We start from the raw sequence: 24,924 nt of genomic DNA, 5'->3' as shown, positions 1-24,924 counted from the left end.
ACTGTAATTCTTCAAGGGTTGGTGCCAGGCCTACAAATGACTGAGGCATTACTTTTACAGTTGTATTTAATTAATAATTAGAAAGTTACATATCTCCTTGTAAAAAAGTGTAAAAGTGAGATAAAAGTCGCCATAATTTCATTTTCTGAATGTGTGCGGTTAATTGCAACCAGCAGAGTGCCAGGTCATCCAGCACTGCACTTGCCTGGACTCTTCTGTTGACTGGTTTGATATATCTTAAAATTAGCAACAGACCACAATTTTAAAAAAAGCCTGGACTGTCAAGTTCATTTAACCAAATTAATTACGGGCAAAGGCAAATTCATTCATCCCAAATTCATGGGGCATATAAATTGTTCATTGACAGGCATATTCAATCATTCAACAAATTAATTATGGGCAAGGACTACTAGTAGTTCATTTAATGAATTAATTATTGGGGGGGGGGGGGGGGGGGGAGGCTAACAATGATGGGTATTTGCAACACTGCAGTATTTAGTTTATGCAGAAGTGCTTCATTTTAAGTTATTTTTCTGTTGCTATGTTAACCACTACTTTCAGTTTAGTTGCTATGACAACCATACCTATGTTTTGTTGTGTTTTTCTCTTTTTATATCCCTGTCCTGCATGCTGATGGCTTACAGTTCAACGATCCATATCATAAGGTTAGTATCTGCATGTGAAAATAATCATACCCCCACCCACATAATAATGAAGAATATTTTTTCATTACCCCACCCACTATGAAAATTAATATACCCCACCCATCCACTAAGAGAAAATTAATAACACTGTTACCAATAAAACACAGATCTCTTAGGTGTAAAAAAACTCAAAACTTACAAATTACAAATATTTATATTTATAAATTTGAAGTAATTTGCAAATTGATAATTTTATAAATTTATATAAAATTAGAAATAAATTAAAAGTAGGCTATGCTGTGCAAAAGTTTAGGAGGGAAAAAAAACAGTAGAGATTAAGTTCAGTTTTAATTGTGGATAAATGCCTTCTTTCTCTTGGTTAAAAAAATTGGCTCCCAGAGGTTGGTTACTGAAGCATGTGTTTTTTGTTAATATGCATGCCGTATGCATTAAATGGGCTGAGGCGCTCTGTTTTTTAATGGCCATCAATAAAAATGTTAATTTTTTATACAATTGTTATGCAGGGTATTATTATTGTGCAATCCAAATGAAACTTTTCCATTTGAATCACCCAGCAAAGAAGGGCCAAACTGAAACACAATACCTAAATTTGAAACAATTTGGCCATGTTTGTTTGAAAAAAGTTAAATGAGGTCCATAAATCATTTTGTTATAAAAATGATGACAATTTTAAAAGGCGGGGTAGGATTATGGGGAGTGGGGATACAGGGAGAGTTTATAGTGCATAAAAGATGGAGAAAAAAAAAGATCCGCCCTAATAAAACTTGAGACAAAACAATACCATTTCAAGAAAATGTCAACTGATTTTTCACTGCGATATTTCTTTCATATGATTTCTAGGCTTTAGCTTTATTGTAGCTCTTTAGGGCAATATAATGAATTCAGTTTGTACATGTATACAGGCAGCTGTTGCCAGGACCACGTGATTAAATTGTAAATAAATGTCAAATTTTACACTTGGGTTGTGTAATCCTTTATTTTGATGGAGTCGATTTTTTTTTCTCCCTTTTTTCCATTAAAAGGTTTGGGATATATTTACGGAGGGTTTTCAAACTAAAAATATTGATTGCTTTGGGTTTTATAATCAATAACTTGCAAAAGGATGGTGTTCTAAACAAACTTGCGGGGGAAAAATCTGCAAAATGATCAATAAGTTTTATATGTCTTTGTTTAACTGTTTTATATATTTATGAAAACACAGTATACTAATGATATGTAAGGTTTTATTTATGAGACACATGTAAGAATTCATTTTCCTAATCAATTAAATGCTATGTTTTCATTTAAAACTGACATACTTGGTTATTATAATGTTATTATTAAATTGGCCTATAATATTCTAAGGAACGTACTCCTGGGCATTCATGTATATGTGTATTCATTTATCAGTATGACATGTTACAGCTCTTTCATTTCTCATAGATTTTGTTTGTGTAGTTCTCCTTTGCTCATAGATTGACCCAGTAAGCTCTCATAGATTTCATTGTTATAGATTGTTTATACAAGGGATTTCTCATAGATTCTTTCATTTTTCAGTGATAATTTTTTGCAGTATGTTCTCATAGATTTTAATCTCATAGATTATTTATACTATTATTCCTCATATATTTCTCATAAATTTTCTAATTTTTCAGTGAAAATTTTGCAATTACTCTCATAGATTTTAATTTCATAGATTATTTACACTTTTATTCCTCATAATTATATTACTTATAGAATAATTCTCTCATTTTTCATTGGTAAATTTTGCAATTACTCTCAGAGATTTTATTTTCTCATAGATTATTTACACTTTCATTCCTCATAATTATATTCCTCATAGATTCATTTTTCATTGATTTTATTTAAAATTTTTTAGCTATCATAGATTTCAGTCTCATAATCTACTATGGACTAACTTATGGACTAACCAGCACTAGTGTCATAATTATGAGAGATCTTAGTCATAACCCCAGTAGCTCTAATAGCCCCAGCAGCTCTCAAACCCATGAATCCTAGGTTGATAGGCATACACCATAACCACTAAGGCCTAAGCCACCAATCTTTATAAATAAGTTAACAGATTATTGTTAACAAATGATCAAAAATAAATTAGTGTACTAAATTTTAAGAAAATAAGACTTAAGATAATGAATGTAGATGAAAACAATATGAAGCAGTTCGGAAATATCAAAATTGTACATAAAATAAAAAAAATATTCACAAGTTTCGTGAAATTTTCAAACATTATTTTTTTCTACCGAGATAAAATCGATTTTCAAATGTATAAAAAGTTTTTGTGACACTAAATGAATGATCTTGTTTGGAAAAATGTAGGCAGATTATCAACTGTTTGTATTTACCCATAGCTAAATATTGATACCATTCATGGGAAATTTCAATGTAAACAATGCCATATGCTACCCCTGCAGTATGTTGCCGAGAGCAGACTGGTTTTGATTTTACCGTCTGCTGTAAACCAGTCAAGCACCTGTTTGTGCTGATTCTTGGATCTTAACCAATCACTGTGCTATATTTAGAACATGGACTTGCCCTGCTTTGAATTTGGAACAGTTTATTTATTATTGAAGGGGATTTTAAGGGGGACCAAGTTGTATACTGTTGGCTTTAAAATTTACTTGATATGGAAATCCCTGAACTTTATGATGAACTGTTCCAGATTCATAGCAGTACATGTCCATATTACAAATTATAGGTGGTTAGGGAAAGATCAGTGTATGCTGAGAGAAACAACTGAGGTTTTTAACGAATTTTGTAAAATGACTTCGTCATAATTTGAAAAATATTATAGTAATCAAACCTTAAGTTGTGACAGTGAACAAAAGATTGATTAAAAAATTCATTGTAAATAGCTTTAATGAGACTGAAAATATTTGTAATGTGTCATTTATGATAACAATAATATCATGGTTTTTCTCACATTTTGTGAACAAAATGACCCCCAGAATAAGGAATTTCCAGGTTATTTTTGATAAAATTGGGAAAATTGATATAAAAAACATCACCTAAAACATTGTTCATTTAAATCATTTTATATTGCACTCAATACAATCATGCACATTTTAAAAATTTGGAATGTAACAATACAAGTTGCTGTGGCAGAGTGCAGTAGGACATAACAAAATGACGATAATTTTGTTTTGTTTACCTTTTGTTGGTTTTTCCCTCAATGAAATTAGGAATTTTCTTGTTAAAATTGGGAAAAAAAACATACTTTTTCGCATGACCCTTTCGTATGACCCAAAATCGGTCACTAATGTGAGCCGCTAAAAAAAAGCCACACACACATACAAAAAAAAACAACCTTGATAATATTACACGAGTAAGAATTCCAAGAGTAAGAATTCCATCAGTCATGGATCGAGAGATGTAAAAACCTTTTCTGGGAACCAGCTGCTCTCCTATATTGAAGGTATAATGTTGTTTCAATGATTTCGAGACCTCAGCTGTCACTGTAACATCGAACAATATGTCTCTTGTTGCTAACAGGAACATTGCACCTGCCGTCTGCTCGTGGAATGACAAGAAACAAATTTTTCAGGAATTTTTTTCTTTCTTTTTCCGGAAATATAAGAAGTCAGTATGAAAAAAAAGGCAGAGCCAGCCAAGAGGTGGCTAGTAAAGTTTTCCTATCTATGAAAAAAATAATAGTCTCTTCATTCAAAAAGGTAAAGATGACCAAAAGCTTTAATTTTTTGGAACCTATACTTTTACTGGTCCTGTCTATAAAAAAAACGTCTCTTCATTCAAAAAAGGTCAAGATGTCCAGTAAGAGATGAACAAAGCAACTGATTCTTTTACTGGGTACAAGATTTCTTGGTTGTCTATTATTAAAGGCTTTTGCTACCATTTTGCTTTACATATTGCTAATATAGGACACTGACTCCAAATGGCACAGGAGTTGGTCAGAGACAGGCCAACCCAAAAAGAGCAGTGGGGGACTGTCAAATATTTGTATCAAACAAAACTTTTCTTCCAAGAATTTTTACATTTTGTTTAAACAGTTAAGATATGTAAGGAAATAAAACTGTGTAAGAAATACGATTTGCCTTATTATGTTGCTAAAAATCTTCACTGTTTGGCGGCTATACTTGGGCATTCTTGTTACCAGCTAGGGAAAAGCTATTGCACAGGCATTGGTTTTTTGCATCTTTTCCACTTTATAAATGAAGCCAAAGTATCTTTTAAAGAAGCATTATTTGCATTATTCTTTAAAGTGTCAAGTGAAATTTTGTATGCTAAAAATTGTAAATTCTGAGCAAAAAAAATGGAACAATTTTGTCACAATTTGTACTTGTAATTATAAGTTTGGTTAGAATCCTGTTAAAAAATGTACGAAAACGTTTGTGCTTCCATAATCAAATCATGATCAAAAAGTCAGTCTATCGTGTAACACCAAATATTGCCACCTTGCTGCTATTTTCTCTTCTTGTCTCCACTTTCCTCTCCTTTTCACTCCATTCACCACCTTTGGAATCATTAGTCTGCCATTTTCTCTCTTAAAGAAGTAATTACTGTTCAATTTCCGTCAACAAAAATGAGACATTAGCACCAGTTAACCAGAATTATTGATCCCGATTTTGGGGTCTATACAATTAGCTGGCATCAAAAGAGACTGTAGATTTTTTTTTTTTTGGGGGGGGGGGGGTCTTTTATAAGCACTTTATATGCTTTATATACTAAGTTATGAAAGCTTCTTTAGTATTTCACCTGCATAATATTTTAATATTTGAAATGGATTTGTCCAACTTATCATATTTTGAATTTTAAAATGTCCGGTTTCAAATTTTTTGGAAAATAGTTTGAACAAATTCAATCGAAGTTAGTCTGCCGACAGTATAGAGCCTAGTCTGTCTGCACGATCATGCAGGCTGGCCTGGCTCCATTCTGGTGGCAAAGGCTAGCAATTACTTCTGGTGCCAGCAAGGCAAAGATTAAATCTTTGTTTCGTTTCTGCATTTTTGTTAATGCAGAAAATTTCAGTTTTGTCAAAGATAAAAATGTAAGCCCAGATACAAAGTTCAATTATGTAAAATGCTTCGCTTTTTGCATTTTGTTAATTTTTAGCCATTTAGATTATTAAGATTAAAAAACTCGGCAAAATTAAGACAATGCAACGTTAGCTTTTTGAATTTTTATAACTGATGGGCATGTGTATATAAAATTTCAGTAGATATCAAATCACTGTTCATGAATAAATAAACATATAAATAAACTTATATAAATAGGTAAAACAGAAAATAATTTAAATGAAAACAAGCAATTGCTATAAAAAAAAAATCATTAATAATTATATTGATATATAGATATATATAATTATAGAATGACAAATCGTTTTGTTCTCGTTATTATGGATATAATTAATTAGCGTAAAGAATTTTATAACATTGTACTAGAGGTCACATTGTGGCAAAATGTCACCCACCTAATAAAAATAAACCGAAAATCTCCGAACAAATAAAAAAATGCAAAAAATAAAAAAAATTGTCCAAATTAAGGGTATTGATGGATTGCGACAGAGTGTGGAGTTGACAGTTGTGGATATTTTTATAGTTAGGTTATTGATTTGTAATTGCGGTGTTTCCACCTAATTATGTCATTGTATATATAGTATAGTTCATTTTGTAGACTAACCTATATATTCTATATATACATACAATAGTCATACTAAATAACTTTGAATTATTTTTCTGCCCTGCATATGACATGAATGCCCTTTTGATTAGGCAATTTAGAGATTTTACTTTTAAGCATGTGTAGTTTTATAGAATTATTTTCATTTTCAATATGATATTATATCTGTATTGGGTTATTATGTCCCTTTCGATCTACACACACCATTTTTATAAAAAAAGAAAGAAATTAGAAAAAAAATTTAAAATTTATTTATTACCTGTTTATCTTATTTTATGTGACAATAATGAAATACATATGTGACAATAATGAAATACAGTCTTGATAAGATCATAGAAAAATATTACATTTTGTTGAGCATATAGAAATATATTATTTCATTTTGTGAAAAATATTTAGTTTTGATGAAAATATAGAAATATATTTCATTGTTATGAGATTTAAGAAATATATTCCATTTTGATGAGAATATAGAAAATATTTTTCATTTTGATGAGAATATGGAAAATATTTTTCATTTTGATGAGAATATACATGGAAACATTATAGGATCTTGTAAACTAGCCTAACATTTATCAAAAATGATTGTTTTAAAGTTTTATTAACAGTAAAATGATTCTGTTTCCATAATTTTATGGTTGATTCTGGAAAGAGCTGTAACACAAGATATCTCTGTTATTTTAACACGCATGAAAAGTGTATGTAAACAAAATAAAATTTCTGGAACAGTTACAGTTTAGCAATGATTTCTTTCCTTGCACTTCTTGCTTTTGAAGCAACAAACTACCATATTTCTTTCATACAAGCATTTTATAAACAAATTTTTTTTTTTTAAATCGAAACAATAATTTTTGGAGCAGAAATGTTTCTTTTAATATAATATTGTACACTTTTAATAGTCTAAGATATTGTGAGTCAGCTTATTTATTCATACTGAAATATTTTTTTCTCCGAGTTTTTTTTACTGTGGTAGATTTCAGTCTCCTATTATTAATAAATTCAGAGAGTTATTTTAAGTTCATTGCGGTACAGTTATGTTGCATTTTCGTGTCAAGTGCATTTCGTTTTTCTTGTTGTCGTTTTCTTGTTGTCGTGATAACGGATTAATTTGTGGTATATTTTTTATAGATGTTCTCACCTCCCGTTAGCGCGGGCATGAAAGGTCCTGTACAACAAGGAGGAGGCAATATGGAAATGTATAACGCATATAAACAAGGTAAGATATTATTACGCGATTTCTTAATTTATGTTTTTGTGTCTCGGTTAATATGGCCAAGGGTATAGTATGCTTATGGTTGTCTGTTACCATCAACTCTTTTGGTATGATCCTTGCAAGGGGCTTGAATCCTTATAGTCATATCACTTTACTTAGGTAATTAGTTATGCTGGGTTAGCCCAAAAAATGATACTGTTTAAAACTTACGACAAAAATAAACTTTTTAAATCGGTTCCTAACCCTTAGAGTGCTGGCGGCAACGTGTGTACAGGTGTGACCAGTGCAGACAGAGATCAGCCGGCAACTTTGGGCCTTCTGAGTCCGTAAATTAGAAATTTTCCCTTGACGGATAAATGGTTTTGTCATGAGTGAAAAAAATGGACAATCTATTTAAGATGCAAAGTGAAGCAAGGGGTATAAGAAGTAACAAATAATAATATAATATTAAAAAGTCATACTCATACTATAAAGTAGTTTTTCAAGTTTAAAAAAAACCCTCAAATATCCAATTTTTCAAATAATAAAGCACCCAGTAAATATTGAAAAATTTGCATGCAAAAAATGCAGCTATTGCAATTGTACTGCAAACTAGGGAACTGTCAAGGCCAATGGTAGTTGCCTTTTTTTAGTAGTTTGTAAAACAACTGCCATATTTTGTCAAATATTTTTAAAACAAATCCGCCACAAGGGGTTTATTCAAGTGCTGAAATCCTGTGTTTTCTCTATTCCAACAAACATCCATATATACAAACAAATTTATCATTTTCAAACCATTGTACTTCCAGCAAATAATTATTAAATTGATGACTTTTTGGAGTCTACCTCATTTCCTTTAATGTAGGTGAAATAACTTGTTGAAATGTTATTAGGAATCTGTCTAATTTTGTTTTCAAACTAGTTACCGTTTTTTCCCCAACTTTTTTTGGGGAAAAAAGGATATGAAATTATGAATTATGAATAATGTTCTGTGAAACTGTCCCATTCCCTAGTCATATACATGTACTTACTTTTAAGTGACCATTTTTTCCCAATTTGTAAAGTAAAATTTAATTTGGGATTATTTTTTGTAGATATTTTATTTCATTTAATTTTGGAAATTAAGGATATAAAACTGTTGATCAAATTGCTGTTTAAAAAATGGAACATAAATCAAAGGTACATAACTCGTGTGTTTTGACTTGTTTAATGAATTTCCTAGTTTGGGTGTTTTGATAAAGTGATTTAATGAATTTCCCAATTTTGGTGTTTTTATCAAGTGGTAAATGAATGTCCCAATTTTTGTGTTTTGATGAAGTGATTTAATGAATTTCCTTATTTTGGTGTTTTAATTGACCGATTTAATAAATCTCCCAATTTTGTGTTTTGATTGACTGGTATAATGAATTTCACAATTTTGGTGTTTTAATCGACTGGTTTAATGAATTTCACAATTTTTGTGTTTTAATCGACTGGTTTAATAAATTACCCAATTTTGTGTTTTGATTGACTGGTTTAATGAATGTCACAATTTAAGAGTTTTAATCGACTGGTTTAATAAATTTCACAATTTTGGTGTTTTTATTGACCCAGTTTCTTGCCCAATTTTGGCACTTTAATTGACCCAGATTCTTTCCCAATTTGGCGAGACAGTTAACTATATATAAGTCTACCTTTCCCAAATAAAGAGGAAAATACTGCTGTTATTGATTAATCCTGTTTAAACAATCTACCAAAAGCTCTCGTGAAGATTATGTCACATTAACATTAAAAATGGTAAAAAAAAAAATTCACAGGCTTTTAAATTTCATTGACGAAAAAAAACAAATTCTATCAAGCATTAAAACTTCTTTAACTTTGAAAATAGACCAATGTTTTTTTTTAAAAAAAGCAAGGGAAAAAACTCAGGTGATTTGATGAAAATTCAATTATAAAGCCGTGTTTATGTTTTAAAATGTAGGATGTCTGGTTATAGTTAACTAGTTCCACACACACGGAGCTTACATCTGCTACGTAAGTTAAATACATTACACATCTGGCCCGGAGAAAATCTTACCAGCCACGCATATGTTATTGATAAAACTTTTGCTAAGCAGTTTTGTTACTAGTAGTTAAATCAGATGTATTATGGGATTATTTTTTTACCTTTCGGTCTCTCTTTAGCTCTCCTACCATTGTTGTTAATATGAAGTAACTCGTTACAATTTTCCATTACAACTGACTTTAATGATCATTATTCAGTAAGTAATTCCGTATGATATTAATTATGATTTTTTTTCTTACTTTTGATAAGGCCAACTTGAAAAAATTAATATTTTACTTACTTTGGGAATGTCCTGATGAAGGTGAAGACTTAGTATTGACCAAAACTTTCTTACTTTGATAAGACAGACTTACAAAAATTGTTAATTTACTTATGTTGTGAATGTCCTGATTGGACTTAAAATATATCTTTAAACCTGTCCCTGGGTCCAAGGTAATAGAAAAATTCCCTGAGTTTAGACTCAGATCTCGTTTATTTGATTGGTCAGAAACTGCCACAAAATGACCACTGACCAATAAAAATCCTGAAATTTGGTACAGAACTTGGAAAAAAGTTGATATGGCCAAATAAAAGTCAAGATAACCAGATGTTGTATATGTTTTTTCATTTTTTTTTTCAAGCTATTTTCTTTTTCAAAAAATATGTGAAAATATTTTGAGTGAAAAGAAAAAAAGAAAATATTTTGTGTGAAAAAAAGAAGAAAAAAAAAAGAAGAAATTTCGCATACTTACTCGATTTTTTTAGGTCAGGGCGCAGAAACAAAAATCTTTTTTGCCTAAAAGTTATACCACTTCACATAATATTTTTTCTTCTGTTTATGTAATAGCATGTTTCCGCTGCGTCTTTTTTTGCCCTGCTGCTTTGTTTTCTTGATAATCGGGGATATTAATTTACCAGAATTTTAATAGTTTTATAATACACTTTGTTTCATCTTTGTTTATCATAAACTTTGCTATATCTCTGTTTTGATGGTTAGCATGTTTAAATTGCTATTCACTTGACTATTAATAATCTATTCCTTAACTTTGAGAATACTCCATCTCTGCTTTTCTGGTATGTTCCAATGTAATTGGTCTCATTTTGGGCCCCTTTTTTACAAGGCCTTTGACTTACTTGTGAATGTCCCTAAAACTTTGTTATGTCCTGAATTAACCTAATAGAAAGCAGTTGCAATTGGTCAACTTGTGTACTTACTTGACCCTTTGACCTTGATATTCTCATACTGCAGGTGATTGCAATTTTTGTGTTATCAAAAGATTGTTTCCATGTGCAACAGGTGCAGTGTTGGATATTGTTTGACCTAACATGACCTTGTTGACCATATGGTTAGTGACTGGAATTTCTCTCTCAAATCCTAGTGTCACAGATGCATGTGCCACCAGTATACACCTACATGTATGTGATATCTTTACTGTTTCACACACAGAGAGTTGATTGGTCACAAAAAGTGGTATCTTTGCTGTTGCTGTAACAGTGTTTCACATAAAGAAAGTTGATTGGTCGAAAAAATTTGAGGTGCTTATGTTTTGCAGAGCATGTCAGCGAGTGAAAAGGCGAGATTTTAGCATTAAATCATTCTTTAGCGCCTTGTCCGGTATATACCGGAATACTGCATTTAACGTGTCGCTCCAACCCAGTTTTTAGTCTCACTCGTAGAAAATCATGTCAACAGATGCCTATCCATATGGCATAGTGTGTAGAAACTATGTCAACATATGCCTATCCATATGGCATAGTGTGTAGAAACTATGTCAACAGATGGAGATTTGGTGCAATCTGTTTATTGTTTATATATATATGCCACAATATGCCACATGAGTTTAGTCTGTTACCATGCTTTTATATTGTCCTTTTTCTATCTGCTGCACATGCTGCAGTTACATAATATTTATAATGTATTTATACCTTTTACAATGTGCAATATGTCACCTGTGGCTGTAATAATGTCAAGATACTGTACCCATTTGGTGTAAAAATATGTGCCATTGTTGCATTAAAAAAAGCCAGTAAGAATGTCAAGATACTGTCCCCATTTGGTGTAAAAATATGTGCCATTGTTGCATTAAGAACGCCAGTAAGAATGTCAAGATATTGCCCTTTTGGTGTGATGTGTAAATCAGTATAGTTTACAATATGGTATTTGATGCATAAATGTCAAGATGTAAATCAACACACAATTTGCCATTTATGCATAAATGCCAAGATATTGCCCTTCTGGTGTAAATCAGTATACAATATGACATTTGTTGCATAAATGTCAAGATATTGCCACTTTAGTTTAGATTAATATACAATATGCCATTTGTTGCATAAATGCCACTTAAATTATATTGCCACTTTGGTGTAATTCAACATACAATATGACATTTGTTACATAAATGTCAAGATATTGCCACTTTAGTTTAGATCAGTATACAATATGCCATTTGTTGCATAAATGTCAAGATAATTATTACCACTTTGGTGTAAATCGACTACAATATGCCATTTGTTGTTTTAATGACAAGATTTTGCCCTTCTGATGTAAATCAGTATACAATATGCCATTTGTTGCATAAATGCCAAGATATTGTCCTTCTGGTGTAAATCAGTATCCAATATGCCATGTGTAGCATAAATGTCAAGAAATTGCCACTTGAATGTATAATAAAGAAGCCTGTAAGAATGTGAAGATATTGTCCTTTTGGTCTTAAACAACATACAGTACAGTTTGCCAATGGATGCATTGTAAATGCTTGTTTTAATGTCAAAGATATTGTCCCTGTGGTAAATCACTTCATAATTAAGTACTTGTTGCATTATAATCTACAGGGCATGTAATACTTCAAGATACTATTCTTTTCTGAGAAAGAGGAATATAAGTACTCAATAAACCCATTGCTGTTCATAAACTTAGGAGAATGTCAAGATACTCCCCTTTCTTAAAAATAACAGAAGTCATATTACAATAATCAATTGCATAATACTGTTATATAAGAGCATGCAATATGTCAAGATATTGACCCCTTTCTTTCTAGAAGAAGAAAGCATATTGCCTAAAAGAGCCTGTAAATATCAAGATATTGTTCCTCCCTAGTCTTATCCATAAGAAAGAGTTATTAATAAGCAATAAGTGACTTGTTCAATAAAGAGCATCTCATGTCCAGATATTGCCCTGATTTCAATATAGAGCATTGTAATGTGTCCATATTTTGCCCTGATTTCAATATAGTAATGTGTCAAGATATTGCCCTGATTTCAATATAGAGCATTGTAATGTGTCAAGATATTGCCCTGATTTCAATATAGAGCATTTGTAATGTGTCCAGATATTGCCCTGATTTCAATATAGAGCATTGTAATGTGTCCAGATATTGCCCTGATTTCAATATAGAGCATTGTAATGTGTCCAGATATTGCCCTGATTTCAATATAGAGCATTTTGATGTGTCCAGATATTGCCCAGATGTCAATATACAGCATTGTAATGGTCTTTAAAATAGAGCATGATATATCATTTATTGGCTTCTATAATAAGAGTATGCAAAATGAAGTGCTCACTGAGGCTAGTATCTTTAATCCTGTGCTTTATTTCTGTTAACTTTGCCTAAGCGCAGTTGTAAACAAAGATATAGATTTTATAAACGTTTCTAAACCCAGTCTCAGAAAAATGACTGCAAAAACACAGTTTGTTCAGGCAGTGACTTTATCTGGGATAAAGATTATGTGAGGGAGAAAACAAGACTGTGTCATGCTTAAACATTTCTATATCTAAGAAATGCTTTCCCCTTACAGTAGGCAGCTGTGTAAACTTTTCTTCTCTGCGCTGGAGGTCACAGTGAACGGGGAACATCTGCAGAATTTGTGTGAGACTGGTTCTATGATAATTTCACCTGTTTCCTATACTCCAGCACATGTTTTCTGTAAGCCAGTCTGGCATTGACTAGTTCTATGCATATTTCACCTGTTCCAACTCTTTTGGCACATGTTTTGAGTGAATCAGTCTGGCATTGGACTGGTTATATTCTCTATGCATAATTCACCTGTTTTGTGTCTGTGGCATATGGAAATTTTGTGTAACAGTACTGACAGTATAATCAGGTTAAAAAAGTTAGGGGAAAAAACAAGAGGGGGTTGTTTCAATAGTATTGTAAGAGGGGGTTGTCTCAAAAGTATTCTAGGCTATTTAGTAATGGTCAATAAATTAAGTTGGAGGGAATAGTTTGGACAAAACCAATTTTTTCACAGCAAACTTAACTAGGGCTAGTTTGGTCAGTAGCATCATAGTCATAACCAGTTTTTTGCGCAGGGTGTTTGGTTTTATTACTGTTAGATTGGTGAAAGCCAGGTCGGTTCTAATCCAGTTTTGGTCGCAACATTAATGTTCATTGTAAATGTACGTTTGGTCACATACTGTTTGGTCATATCCAGTTTTGTTTTTGTGATATTCAGGTGACAGCCAGGCCAGTCACAGCTAATTAGATCATGTCCAATCTGGTTATTATTAGGCTTGGTGACATCCACTTTGGTCACAGCACCAATCTGGTGACTTCAGTTTAGTAACTGCCAGTTTTATCACAGCCAGTTTTATCACACAAGAATAGATTGGTATAGTTTCTGCCAGTTTGGTTGACATAGACTAGATTGGTTTAGTAAATGCCAGTTTTTACCATAGCCAGTTTGAACACACAACTGGATAGGTTTATTTAATGCCTGGGTCATTTTGTCTCACCTAGTTTGAACCTGGAGCTTAATTGGATTATTTAATGCCAATTTAGCTACAACTGCAGCCACAGCACTAGGTTTGCCCTGATCAGCTGAAATGAAGGAACTGTTGTTGTATAACTGGCCCCATATTTGATCCTTAACAGCCCCTTTGTTTACCCTAAGCAGTGCAAAACAAATTGTTCTTTTAAGGGCATTATGGCTTCTTAGAGAAACTTTTAGAATTTTCTAGAATTGAGTAACAAATTGTTGGAAACCAAGATAATTTTCATCAAAGCTGTCAGGAGATATACAATATTTTTTAACTAACTTAATTTATAATATGTTCCTAAACCGCAGTGTCGTGTATCAGATTTTTGAAATATTGCTTTTGGACTCAGGTGGTCACGTATCTTCTATATGGAAGTGTTTTTTTTCTTGCTGGAGACAAGCATTATAGAAGTGGTTTGATATATAAGCGTTCTATGTAGCATGTCTAAATTGACAGATGATGCCTGGCTTTGCCAGATGGGGTCTAAACTTTTCACTTGACAAAATGATCCATAAATTCTTACCATACTTGTTGATAAATCTATGTTGCAGAAAATTTATGGAAACCTTAACAAACAGGGAGGAGGAACTTGAAAAGATGATCAATATTTTTAGAGATTTTTTTTTTTCATCTTCCATTGGCAATACAATGTTTTATGGCTTATTAAATGAAAAAAAAGAGTTTTATTAATTAAGTGAGTTTTGCTTGTGATTCTATATTGCTTAATTTGCTTTGTCTAGTAGCAGTTTAATAACTGAAATTTATTGCCATGGTTACGCTATTTATATAAAACAGCTCAGTGTTATTTAAATTTACGCAAAGGTTGTTATTTGCGTTTTTTGTCTTCAAGAAATGCATTTACTGTATCTAATTTACAGTCATCTCAAAGTTATATTTTCTTACATTAAATTCTGGAAAAAGGGTGATCCCTAGAAAGCACCAATCACAACAAAATTGCATGAAAATTGCAGACTTGGTTTGAGTCTGTACATGAAGGATAACAAAAAAGTGCAACATCCCTCACTGGCCCCTAGCACCAGCTTGAGCGATACTCAATTTTCAACAGTTCATGTGCTGCTATCAATGATACCGAAGACCTGTATGGGCTTATTAGAATGTCCATGATATTATGATATTATAAAGCTGATACAGTATTTAAATGAGTAAATATAATTTTGAGATGACCGTTGATAATATACATTTTTGAGATGACCCCTCTAAGTTGTAATAAAACATGGCATCCTGGGAAAGCGACAGATGTGTTTGTGAAGTTGGCATCGGTAGAATAGCTGAAGATCACGAGGGTATAAATCATAGGCAAAGATAAACCCATGACAAATTATCCAGATAATTCAATATCTTTATTGCAGCATGTTATAGTGAGAGAGGTGGAGAGGTGTTAGTGGCTGATATACCTGGAAAGGGGGGGGGGAATAAACAGAGAATTTTATAATTACACTTGTGAAACTCCATAATCCTTACCCATCATCATAATCCCATCATAATCATAATCAATTTCTGATTCGACTCTTGAAAATAACTCTATAGTGGGGATCTTTTGAAAATAACTCTATAGTTTGGATCTTTTGTATTCTTGAAACAGGATGAAATAGCAAACAATTTATTGAACATTTAAAAATTTGACGTTTGGGTACTCTCCAACTTTTGGGATATTGGGATGCCTGGTCGAGGGTGGGTTTTAGGTTGCATTTGGCATTTAGGTTTGATTTGGAGAGTTGGAAAATGTTGTGTTGTGGCTAGAGTGGAAGGTGATGTTATGTTTGAGAGGTTAAAGTGAAGAGGTAGGTTGCAGGTATGTGGGAGGGGGCAGGAGTGGAGGGGAGGGGAGGACATAAACAAATCTAGAATAAAGTAAAGCAATGATTTTGATGATTAATTAGCTAAACTAACAGGGGTGGTTACTTCAAGTGGAATAATATGCCAAAAATATATAATCATAATTGAAATGAAATGAATTTTTTTCTGTCCAATTTATTTTAACAGTCTGACTGGAGTCACAAGTGTTTAATTAAACAGTTTTCATTCTTGGTCATTTTACACAATAAAAAATATCAGCGTTGTCCCTTTACAAACAAGATTTGAGCCGCGTCATGACAAAACCAACATAATGGGTTTGCAACCAGCATGGATCCAGACCAACCTGCGTATCCACGCAGTCTGATCAGGATCCATGCTGTTCGCTATCAGTTTCTCTACTTGTAATAGAGTTGGTGAGCGAACAGCATGGATCCTGATCAGACTGCGCGGATGCGCAGGCTGGTCTGGATCCATGCTGGTCGCAAACCCATTATGTTGGTTTTGTCATGACGCGGCTCATTTTTTGCTTCAAGTCTGTAGTGTTAAATACCCACATATGGTGAACAGGTGGCTATGAAATATTTGATACAAATTAATCTTTATTTAACACTTTTTTGACAGGAATTTACACCTACATCAATAATCTGTTTACATTATAACATAGATAATCCCATTCCTCCACTGTTAATGCATGGCGGAGATTAACTTTTGGAGGTCTTGACTGGGCTATACCGGCTGTAACTTTTATATTACCCGTTACTTTTATTAAAATCTTGTGAAGTATTTATTAGTCATTGAAATTTATATACTTCACGTTTGATATTTCCCATTGATAAAAGAGGTTAGCTTGTTATTAGAGCACTCCCACTTTTCTAAATTCTAAAAATGGTGAATGAAATTAAAAAAATCAATTCTATCAAAGGGAGATGATTGTGTACAAGTTATAAAAAGATAATGTGTAAAATATAAAAAGTAAAAATACAACCGCCCCATTCATCCTCCCCCTTCCCCCTCAAAAAAATAAAAGAAAAAAAATAAAGGAAATTTTAAAAAAGAAAGAAAAAAAAGTAAAAACCACTGAAACAAAACAAATGTTTAAATTTAGCTTCAGTATTTTGGTTTAGAAGTTGTAAAATCACATGTAAAGTTTTATAGGGCATCACCATGAATAAGTTTTGTATTGCTTGCAATACTTTGAAAATTGCTTGTTTGAATAATATAAATTATTTCCTAGAATAATCAAAAAAAATCTTATTTCCTTATTGGTAACCCTAACCGTCACCCTAATTGGTATGAATTGGAATCCAAAGCTTATTTCAGATAAAAATTCAAGAATAATATTTGAATTAAATTAAATTTGCGAGTCATTGGAAACATTAGGAAGAAAGGAATATTTTTGCTTCCTCTCTGCGGTGGGTAACGAGAGACAAATTGTCAGCTGATCGCTACCTCGTGCCGATCTCGCTCTCATATTGATCCGTCTATTGTCCAGACTCCGGTGTCCAATCATTAAAACAACAATATTCTCGGCAACAAAACACTAATTTCGCTATTTTCTACCTTTTATGACAAAGTTCCGCCATCTCGAGTTTATCTGGTTGGGATATTAATGCGCGATTAATTCTGGCAGAAATTTGATTTGCAGTACAGTATGCGGAAATAAATTTTGTATATTGCAAACAGAATCTTTTGTTGGCCCATTAAGTTACTCGGAAACAGAGGGTCGACTGTTGATTCCTGGAATTCGTTATTTAATTCTAGAACTTACTGAATTTTCTAAATGGATTTGTCCCACTTCAATTTTGGAACAGTCCATAATCAAGTTTAGGGATATCAAGATGAAACTTGGATTTGGTTAAATTTAATTCCCGAACCTACTTAATTTTCTGAATGGAATTGTCTTACTTTGGGAACAATCCATAATGACAGGCTGGCTGATCTTCTTTTAGCAAAAGCTTGATAGTTTTCTGGAATTTTCTGGATGGATTTGCCCGGACAGTCCATAATCAATTTAGGGATATTAAAGTTGGACAAGCCGTCTGAACTTCTTGTAGCACAGGCTTTGTAATTTCAAAACTGAGTATTGTAAGGTTAAAAGTAAAAAACAAACTGTTCTTGTTACTTTTTAACGATAAAAGGGTTGGACATGTGCAGAAAAAATCATCTGCAATGGACTCTATAATATTTCAGTCAGTTAACTTTTCATCAGAATCCTTAAATGATTTTTTCTGACCAGCGTTGACCTGCTTGAAGTGTTACTGTTTAAACCTAAACCAAATAAGATTGGCTACCTGTTGATTTAAAATTCTTCTTTATCAAAGTGGACCTTTAACTAGTCTGGACTGGGAAAAAGAATCTTAACCAAAAATGTAAATGTAAACTTAGTGTAGGGAGATATCAAAGTTGAGTCATTTTAAACTAATTTTGTGTATTTTGGGGGTATATAGTGTCTTTAGACGATCTTAAAACCCAGTAAAACACCTGGCAGTGTCGAACAAAGAAACCCGTCTGCTGCGAGACTGGTCTATCTTGTGTAAAACAAATCCTTAGATAAACCAGTCTGGTAGACCGGGGATTTTCAAGTTTACATGCCCGATTTAACATTTCAATCAAGGTTTAATGCAGATACTTTACCCTTTTGAAATGTTTATTTTTTTCTGTCCTTAAAATATAATTTTTGAGATAAAAATCAATTACCCTATTCAAAGCCAGTATTGACACAGAAATTTTTTTCTTTCAAATAAAAAACAAAATTAGCGCACTATTTAATTTGCGAAATTTTAACGAAATTTCAAAGGCAGATTTTACAGACGGAAACTTCAAAAAGAAGTACCAATATAAGTTAATACAGTGTTTATAAAAAGCCAAGTCATTTTAGGCGATCATAAATTAATCGCTAAGTTTGAAAACGTGTCACTTTATTGCTATTGCGTCAAGTATAATTAAAACTTGTCATTTATAATTGGTCGCTAAATTGTAACTTGAAATAAGTATATAACGGATTACAATATTACCACCATGGGCGAACATGTAACACGAATATTCATAGCTGTCAATTTAATTCTTATAATAGACACATCATTTCCCTTTGATGTGTGTTAAAACAGCTTTGTTAAAATTTTATAGATAAATTCTGTATTTAAAAACCTTAAAATATTTTTTGTTTGTTTTTCTTTGATAAGCATATTTTCTTCAAAATTAGCAAGTCATTTTAATGATTATCCAAATTTGGTACTGGTTGGAAACTTAAATTTTTTTTCCAATATGCCTTAAGTTAAAATTAAGAATTTGATATTATTTAAGACGAGAATATCTTATACAGACCAGACATCCTATTTGTAGAGATATTTTCATTAGCGAATACTTAGAATTGAACCGTTTTTGATTTTTCCTTTCAAAGACCAACAGTTTCTGATCATGTTATAAAAGACGCAATATTTTTTTTTTTATTATTTTTTTTGTTGCCCTCGGTTTTTCTATTTGCAGTCACCTTTGTGGTAGATCAATATGTAATATTATGAATAATATAATAATACTGTCCCTACATCGTGAACGGAAATATTGTCCTTCAATGACAGGAGAGTAATTAGCCGTCAAAAACACTTGGTAGTCCCCGCTAACTTATTGATTGTCACATGACAGGAGGGCAATCATTTCCCCGACAAAGGTCAAATTAGCCGAGACTAATGTAATTGAATTGTCAAGCATTACTGTATAGGGATAAAACAAGTAACTTTTATTAATTCAGTTCAATTCCGGTAGTTACTTTTTTAAGATGTTGATAATACTAATGTTACATTGTATATTGAAAAAAAAAACACCCCACAATACCAATTCTTTTTGATTTTACTCTTGGGTCCATTAATTTAAATTTGAAGATTTTTGTTTAAGGTTGAGGGTCATTGTTTTAGTAAATGGGCTGTTTTACTCTTTCATGGTTTATTCTAGTGGGCATTGCTCTACTTTGTTGGTCTTTGTTTTACTGTAGTGGGCATTGCCTTACTTTGTGGATCTTAAATGTTTTACTTTAGTGGGCATAGCTTTACTTGAGGATCTTTATGTTTTACTCTAGTGGGCATTGATTTACTTTGTGGATCTTTGTTTTACACTAGTGGGCATTGATTTACTTTGTGGATCTTTGTTTTACTCTAGTGGGCATCTCTTTACTTTCTGGATCTTTGTTTTACTCAGGTGGGCATTGCTTAACTTTGTGGATCTTTGTTTTATTCTAGTGGGCATTGCTTTACTTTCTGGGTCTTTGTTTTACTCAAGTGGGCATTGCTTAACTTTGTGGATCTTTGTTTTACTCTAGTGGGCATTGATTTACTTTCTGGGTCTTTGTTTTACTCAAGTGGGCATTGCTTAACTTTGTGGATCTTTGTTTTACTCTAGTGGGCATTGCTTTACTTTCTGGGTCTTTGTTTTACTCTAGTGGACATTGCTTAACATTGTGGGTCTTTGTTTTACTCTAGTGGGCATTGCTTAACTTTGTGGATCTTTGTTTTACTCTAGTGGGCATTGCTGACTTTTGTGGATCTTTGTTTTACTCTAGTGGGCATAGCTTTATTCTGTGGGTCTTCGTTTTTCTCTAGTGGGCATTGCCTTTCTTTGTTTGACTGTAGTGGGCATAGCTTTACTTTGAGGAGCCTTGTTTGAACATTGCTTTGCTTTGTGGGTCTTTGTTTTTCTCTAGTAGGCATTTACTCTAGGTTGTTGATATAGTGAGTGGAACATTTTGCTCAAGGGAGTATTGTTGATTTAGTTTGTTGCTATACCAGTCAGAAAATTCAGTTGAATTGCCTATATATTTATGTAAGTGTATGTATTTGTATTTTATGTAATATTTTGACATTATTTTATTTCAGGTGAAGAAGTTGGATCGTCATGGTCACAAAGTCACCAGGGTCACCAGGGTCAACCACCTGGGTACAATGAGTCAAGAGTATGTATATTGAAAATCAAATTTTTATCAAGATTATTTTCAAATGTAGTTTATTTTTAAAAAAATTATTAACCTTGGCAAATGTACCAGAAGACTACAAAATTTTTGGAACCACATAGCCATTTATACAAGTAGTTTTAAGACTATACAAGTGTTTTTAAGACTAATACATTAGTACAGCCTCCATGGTCGAGGGGTTAGAGTCGAATACTTCTAATCCAGTTACCTCTCTGGCCTGGGTTCCATCCCCGGGAGATAATTTGGTAGTTTAGCGCGGAGGAAGGTTGTCTAGTACTGGTGTAACTCTCCAGGAACGATGGTTAGGAAACTACCTGCCTATATGACTGAAATACTGTTGGGAAAAGGCGTAAAATGAAACAAACAAACAAACAAAGCTAATAAATTACAAAACATAGATGATATCTGATTGGCCAAGTGATTTTATAAGGCATATCTAGCTTATGTTACTTGTAATAAATACTTTTAAGCTGACATATGAATTGTTTTAACAGCATGTGATGCTCTTGTGTATGATTTGTTGTTTACATAAGATCGTTTGAAGTTGTGTTTGATCTTTATTTTCAGATGTTTTCTGACAATCAGAATTTCAACAACGGTCATCCAGATAATATGCACCCATTTGTAAATAATAATGACATAATAAGTAAGTAAAAATGAGTAATAAGTAAGTAAAAGGAGTAATAATTAAGTAAAAGGAGTGATAAATAAGAAAAATGACATAGTAAGCTAGTAAAAATGAGTAATAAGTTTTTAACGACTTTCAGGTTTTATTTTCTATTTGAAAAACAATTCTATTTTGTTCCAAACTAAGTATTTCAGTAACTTTATCTTGGAAAAGTGTATCATAATTATGACGCATCAGTGACGATTGTTTCTTAAAATAGATCAGGAAATGAATCGTCTTCTTTCCTAATGTAAATCGATAGGTAAGGGGTCAGGAAACAAATCGTCTTCTTTCCTAATGTAAATCGATAGGTTAGGGGTCAGGAAACAAATCGTCTTCTTTCCTAATGTAAATCGATAGGTTAGGGGTCAGGAAACGAATCGTCTTCTTTCCTAATGTAAATCGATAGGTTAGGGGTCAGGAAACGAATCGTCTTCTTTCCTAATGTAAATTGATAGGTTAGGGGTCAGGAAACGAATCGTCTTCTTTCCTAATGTAAATCGATATGTTAGGGGTATGGACGAGTTTCCTTATTGGTTAAGATTTCAAAATCAGAACTGACTGAACAGATCTTGGAATGCTCTGGTGGCATAGGCGGCTATCTACCTCAGGATGTGGAAGGTCGTTGGTTTTACCATACTAATGTTTTAAATATTTTTCTCAGAATTGCAAACATTGTCCTCTTGTTTGTAAAAGCTGAAAGCGTACTGTTACAAAACTAAAGCCTACTGTTACAAAACCTTTAGTGTTGGTATGAGTTGAAACAAGAGACAAGATTGAGACAAGAGAAATCGGTGAACAGTGTAAAGAAAATTATAATTTAAATGATTTATAGTTAGGAGATACAATGAATGATTATGTTATTTTTGTTGTTGTTTTTTGTAGATAAAAATTCAGATCTTCCATACAGAAGTTTTAACAGGGACAGTATGACCCCTCAGGTACAATTTTGTAAAAAATAATTTATGTTGTAACAAAATAAAGGTCATCTTACGCTTTGGAATCAGTCTATAAATATAGCAAGTAAAGTGTTGGAATTTTTAGTCAGAAAATTGATTAGGAGATATTCTAAGCAATTGATTTAATATTTGTATTGTTTGCCACGTAATTTAGGAAAATTAAAGATACCGAGACTTGGAACTATTTTCTTTCGGAACTATTTTCTATGGGAGGAAGTAATAATGTCAGCTCGTGAGAAATTTGTCACATTTCATGTCTCTAATTAGCACTAGTCTCAGATGGTCAAGAGAAGGTTTCTGTCGCTTTCTAGTTCCTTATTTGGTATTTATCTGCCCCTTGAGATACTCTCCGAAATGGAGGAGAAGTGAATTCTTCAAAAGGAGGCAGAAAAAGACCCCAAAGAGAGTATCCGATTATTTGCTCACTTGACAATGGAGATTTTTTCCCTAATTAAGCTGAGTAATGCAGTTTCAGGAATCTATTTTATAACTTAATATACTGACTATATAGTATACCTATATAGTATACCTAAATTGATTGAGGTGTCAGTATTCCAGAGTATTTTGTAGAGGTCAGGAACGAAACATGGTCATGATGATTTAAAAACAGAAACAAAGACATAAAGATGAAAAAAAAGAAAGAAAAAAAAAAGATTTAAAATTTAAAAAAACAAAAACAAAAAAAAACAACATTGCTCGTAAACAATTAAAAGACTTATATCTTGGCTTGTAGAAGATGATTTTATAAATCTGACCAATCAAAATACTAAAAACAAATGACAGTAGTGAAGATGTTTCTACAACAATGAAAGAAAGCGTTTTTTTTAATGCCACCCGATCCTATACATTGTATTAATTGCCATGAAATCTGAAAGAAAATAGAAAACTAAATCTGTTTTAGTTTTTTCCTATCGTAATTGGAATGGAAACCATAGCTATTAACATCATACAAAACAATGATCAAAGATCCGATCACAAACAAGTGAAATGCGAGTAGGGGAAACATTAGAGAACGTTGTAACAAAAGTTAACGACTTTGTGTGAAGCAAATCCCATTGTATTTTTTTGTTGTTTAATGAAATTATAATACAGCGAAATAAAACACCTCCCTTTAAATGGCAATCAGCGGTAAACGTCTATGAATGGGTAGCTTGAAAAATATAAATGTGTAATAAATATCTTTGTGATTAGTTATATTAAAATGGTTATATTAAATATCTGTGTAATTGGTTATGTAAATCATCTTTGTGCTGGTTTTGTCAAATATCTTTGTGATTGGTTATATTAAACATGTTTGTAATTGGTTATACTAAAATGGTTATATTAAATATCTGTGAAATTGGTTTTATCAAATATCTTTGTGATTGGTTATATTAGGATGGTTATATTAAAAATCTGTGTAATCGGTTATGTAAATCATCTTTGTGCTGGTTTTGTCAAATATCTTTGTGATTGGTTATATTAAATATGTTTGTAATCGGTTATATTAAAATGGTTATATGAAATATCTTTGAAATCGGTTTTGTCTAATATCTTTGTGATTGGTTTTGTCAAATATCTAAATATATGTGTCATTGGTTATATTAAGATGGTTATACTAGAAATTTGTGTGATTGGTTTTAATTAATGGTTATATTAAAAGTCTGTGTAATTGGTTATTTAAATATCTGAGTGATCAGTTAGGTTAAATATAATTATGTGTAATTGGTTTTATTAAATGTCTATGTGTCAGTGGTTATATAATATATCTGTACAATAGGTTATATTAAATATTATTGTCACTGGTTATATTATTTGGTTATAATATCTGCTTATTGTTTATATAAAATATTTGTTTGATTAATTGTATTAAATGTTGGTGTTTTTGGTTATATTAAATATCTGTGTAATGGATTATATTAAATGTATGATTGATTTTATATTCAATATATGTGTAATTGATTATATTATATATTTGTGTGATTAGTTACATTAAATATATGTGTAATTGGTTATATATAAAATGTAAAATCAATTTAATTTAAGCTGCACAGTTCCTCCTAAATAAATTTTCAAAAGAAATAAAAAAAACTTTAGAAAAATGTTTCTCATTTGCTGTAGCCGCAACACTGAAGGATTTCATGAACATTTTAAAGACCAATAGTATCTCAGTATATTTTTAACTCGGGTAAAAACGTTTGAAACTTAGACTCTTCCCCTTTTCAAAGACCAATAATAAGTCAATTGGAAAAGATTCCTGTATCTGATCTT

At 32.0% G+C, this 24,924-nt stretch overlaps 1 protein-coding gene across 18 annotated transcripts in view; it reads left to right on the top strand.

The window, feature by feature from the left end:
- Positions 1 to 645: 645 nt before the first annotated feature.
- LOC132739305 (transcription factor 12-like) overlaps positions 646 to 24,924 on the top strand; it is a gene marked incomplete at its 5' end in the record, with an annotated part of 106,435 nt that continues 82,156 nt past the window's right edge. For all 18 annotated transcript variants that reach the window (XR_009626974.1, XM_060726994.1, XM_060726991.1 and 15 more), the window contains 5 exon segments: positions 646 to 665; positions 7,428 to 7,515; positions 20,954 to 21,030; positions 21,616 to 21,694; positions 22,601 to 22,656. Coding sequence is in view for 17 of the 18 variants with exons in the window: in XM_060726994.1 (XP_060582977.1) it covers positions 646 to 665; positions 7,428 to 7,515; positions 20,954 to 21,030; positions 21,616 to 21,694; positions 22,601 to 22,656 (320 nt within the window).

The sequence above is a fragment of the Ruditapes philippinarum genome, unplaced genomic scaffold (genome assembly GCF_026571515.1).
Source record: "Ruditapes philippinarum isolate M1 unplaced genomic scaffold, ASM2657151v2 ctg2649_1_1_1_1, whole genome shotgun sequence".
NCBI classification, from domain to species: Eukaryota; Metazoa; Mollusca; class Bivalvia; order Venerida; family Veneridae; genus Ruditapes; species Ruditapes philippinarum.
This window is presented reverse-complemented; position numbering and strand designations above follow the sequence as displayed.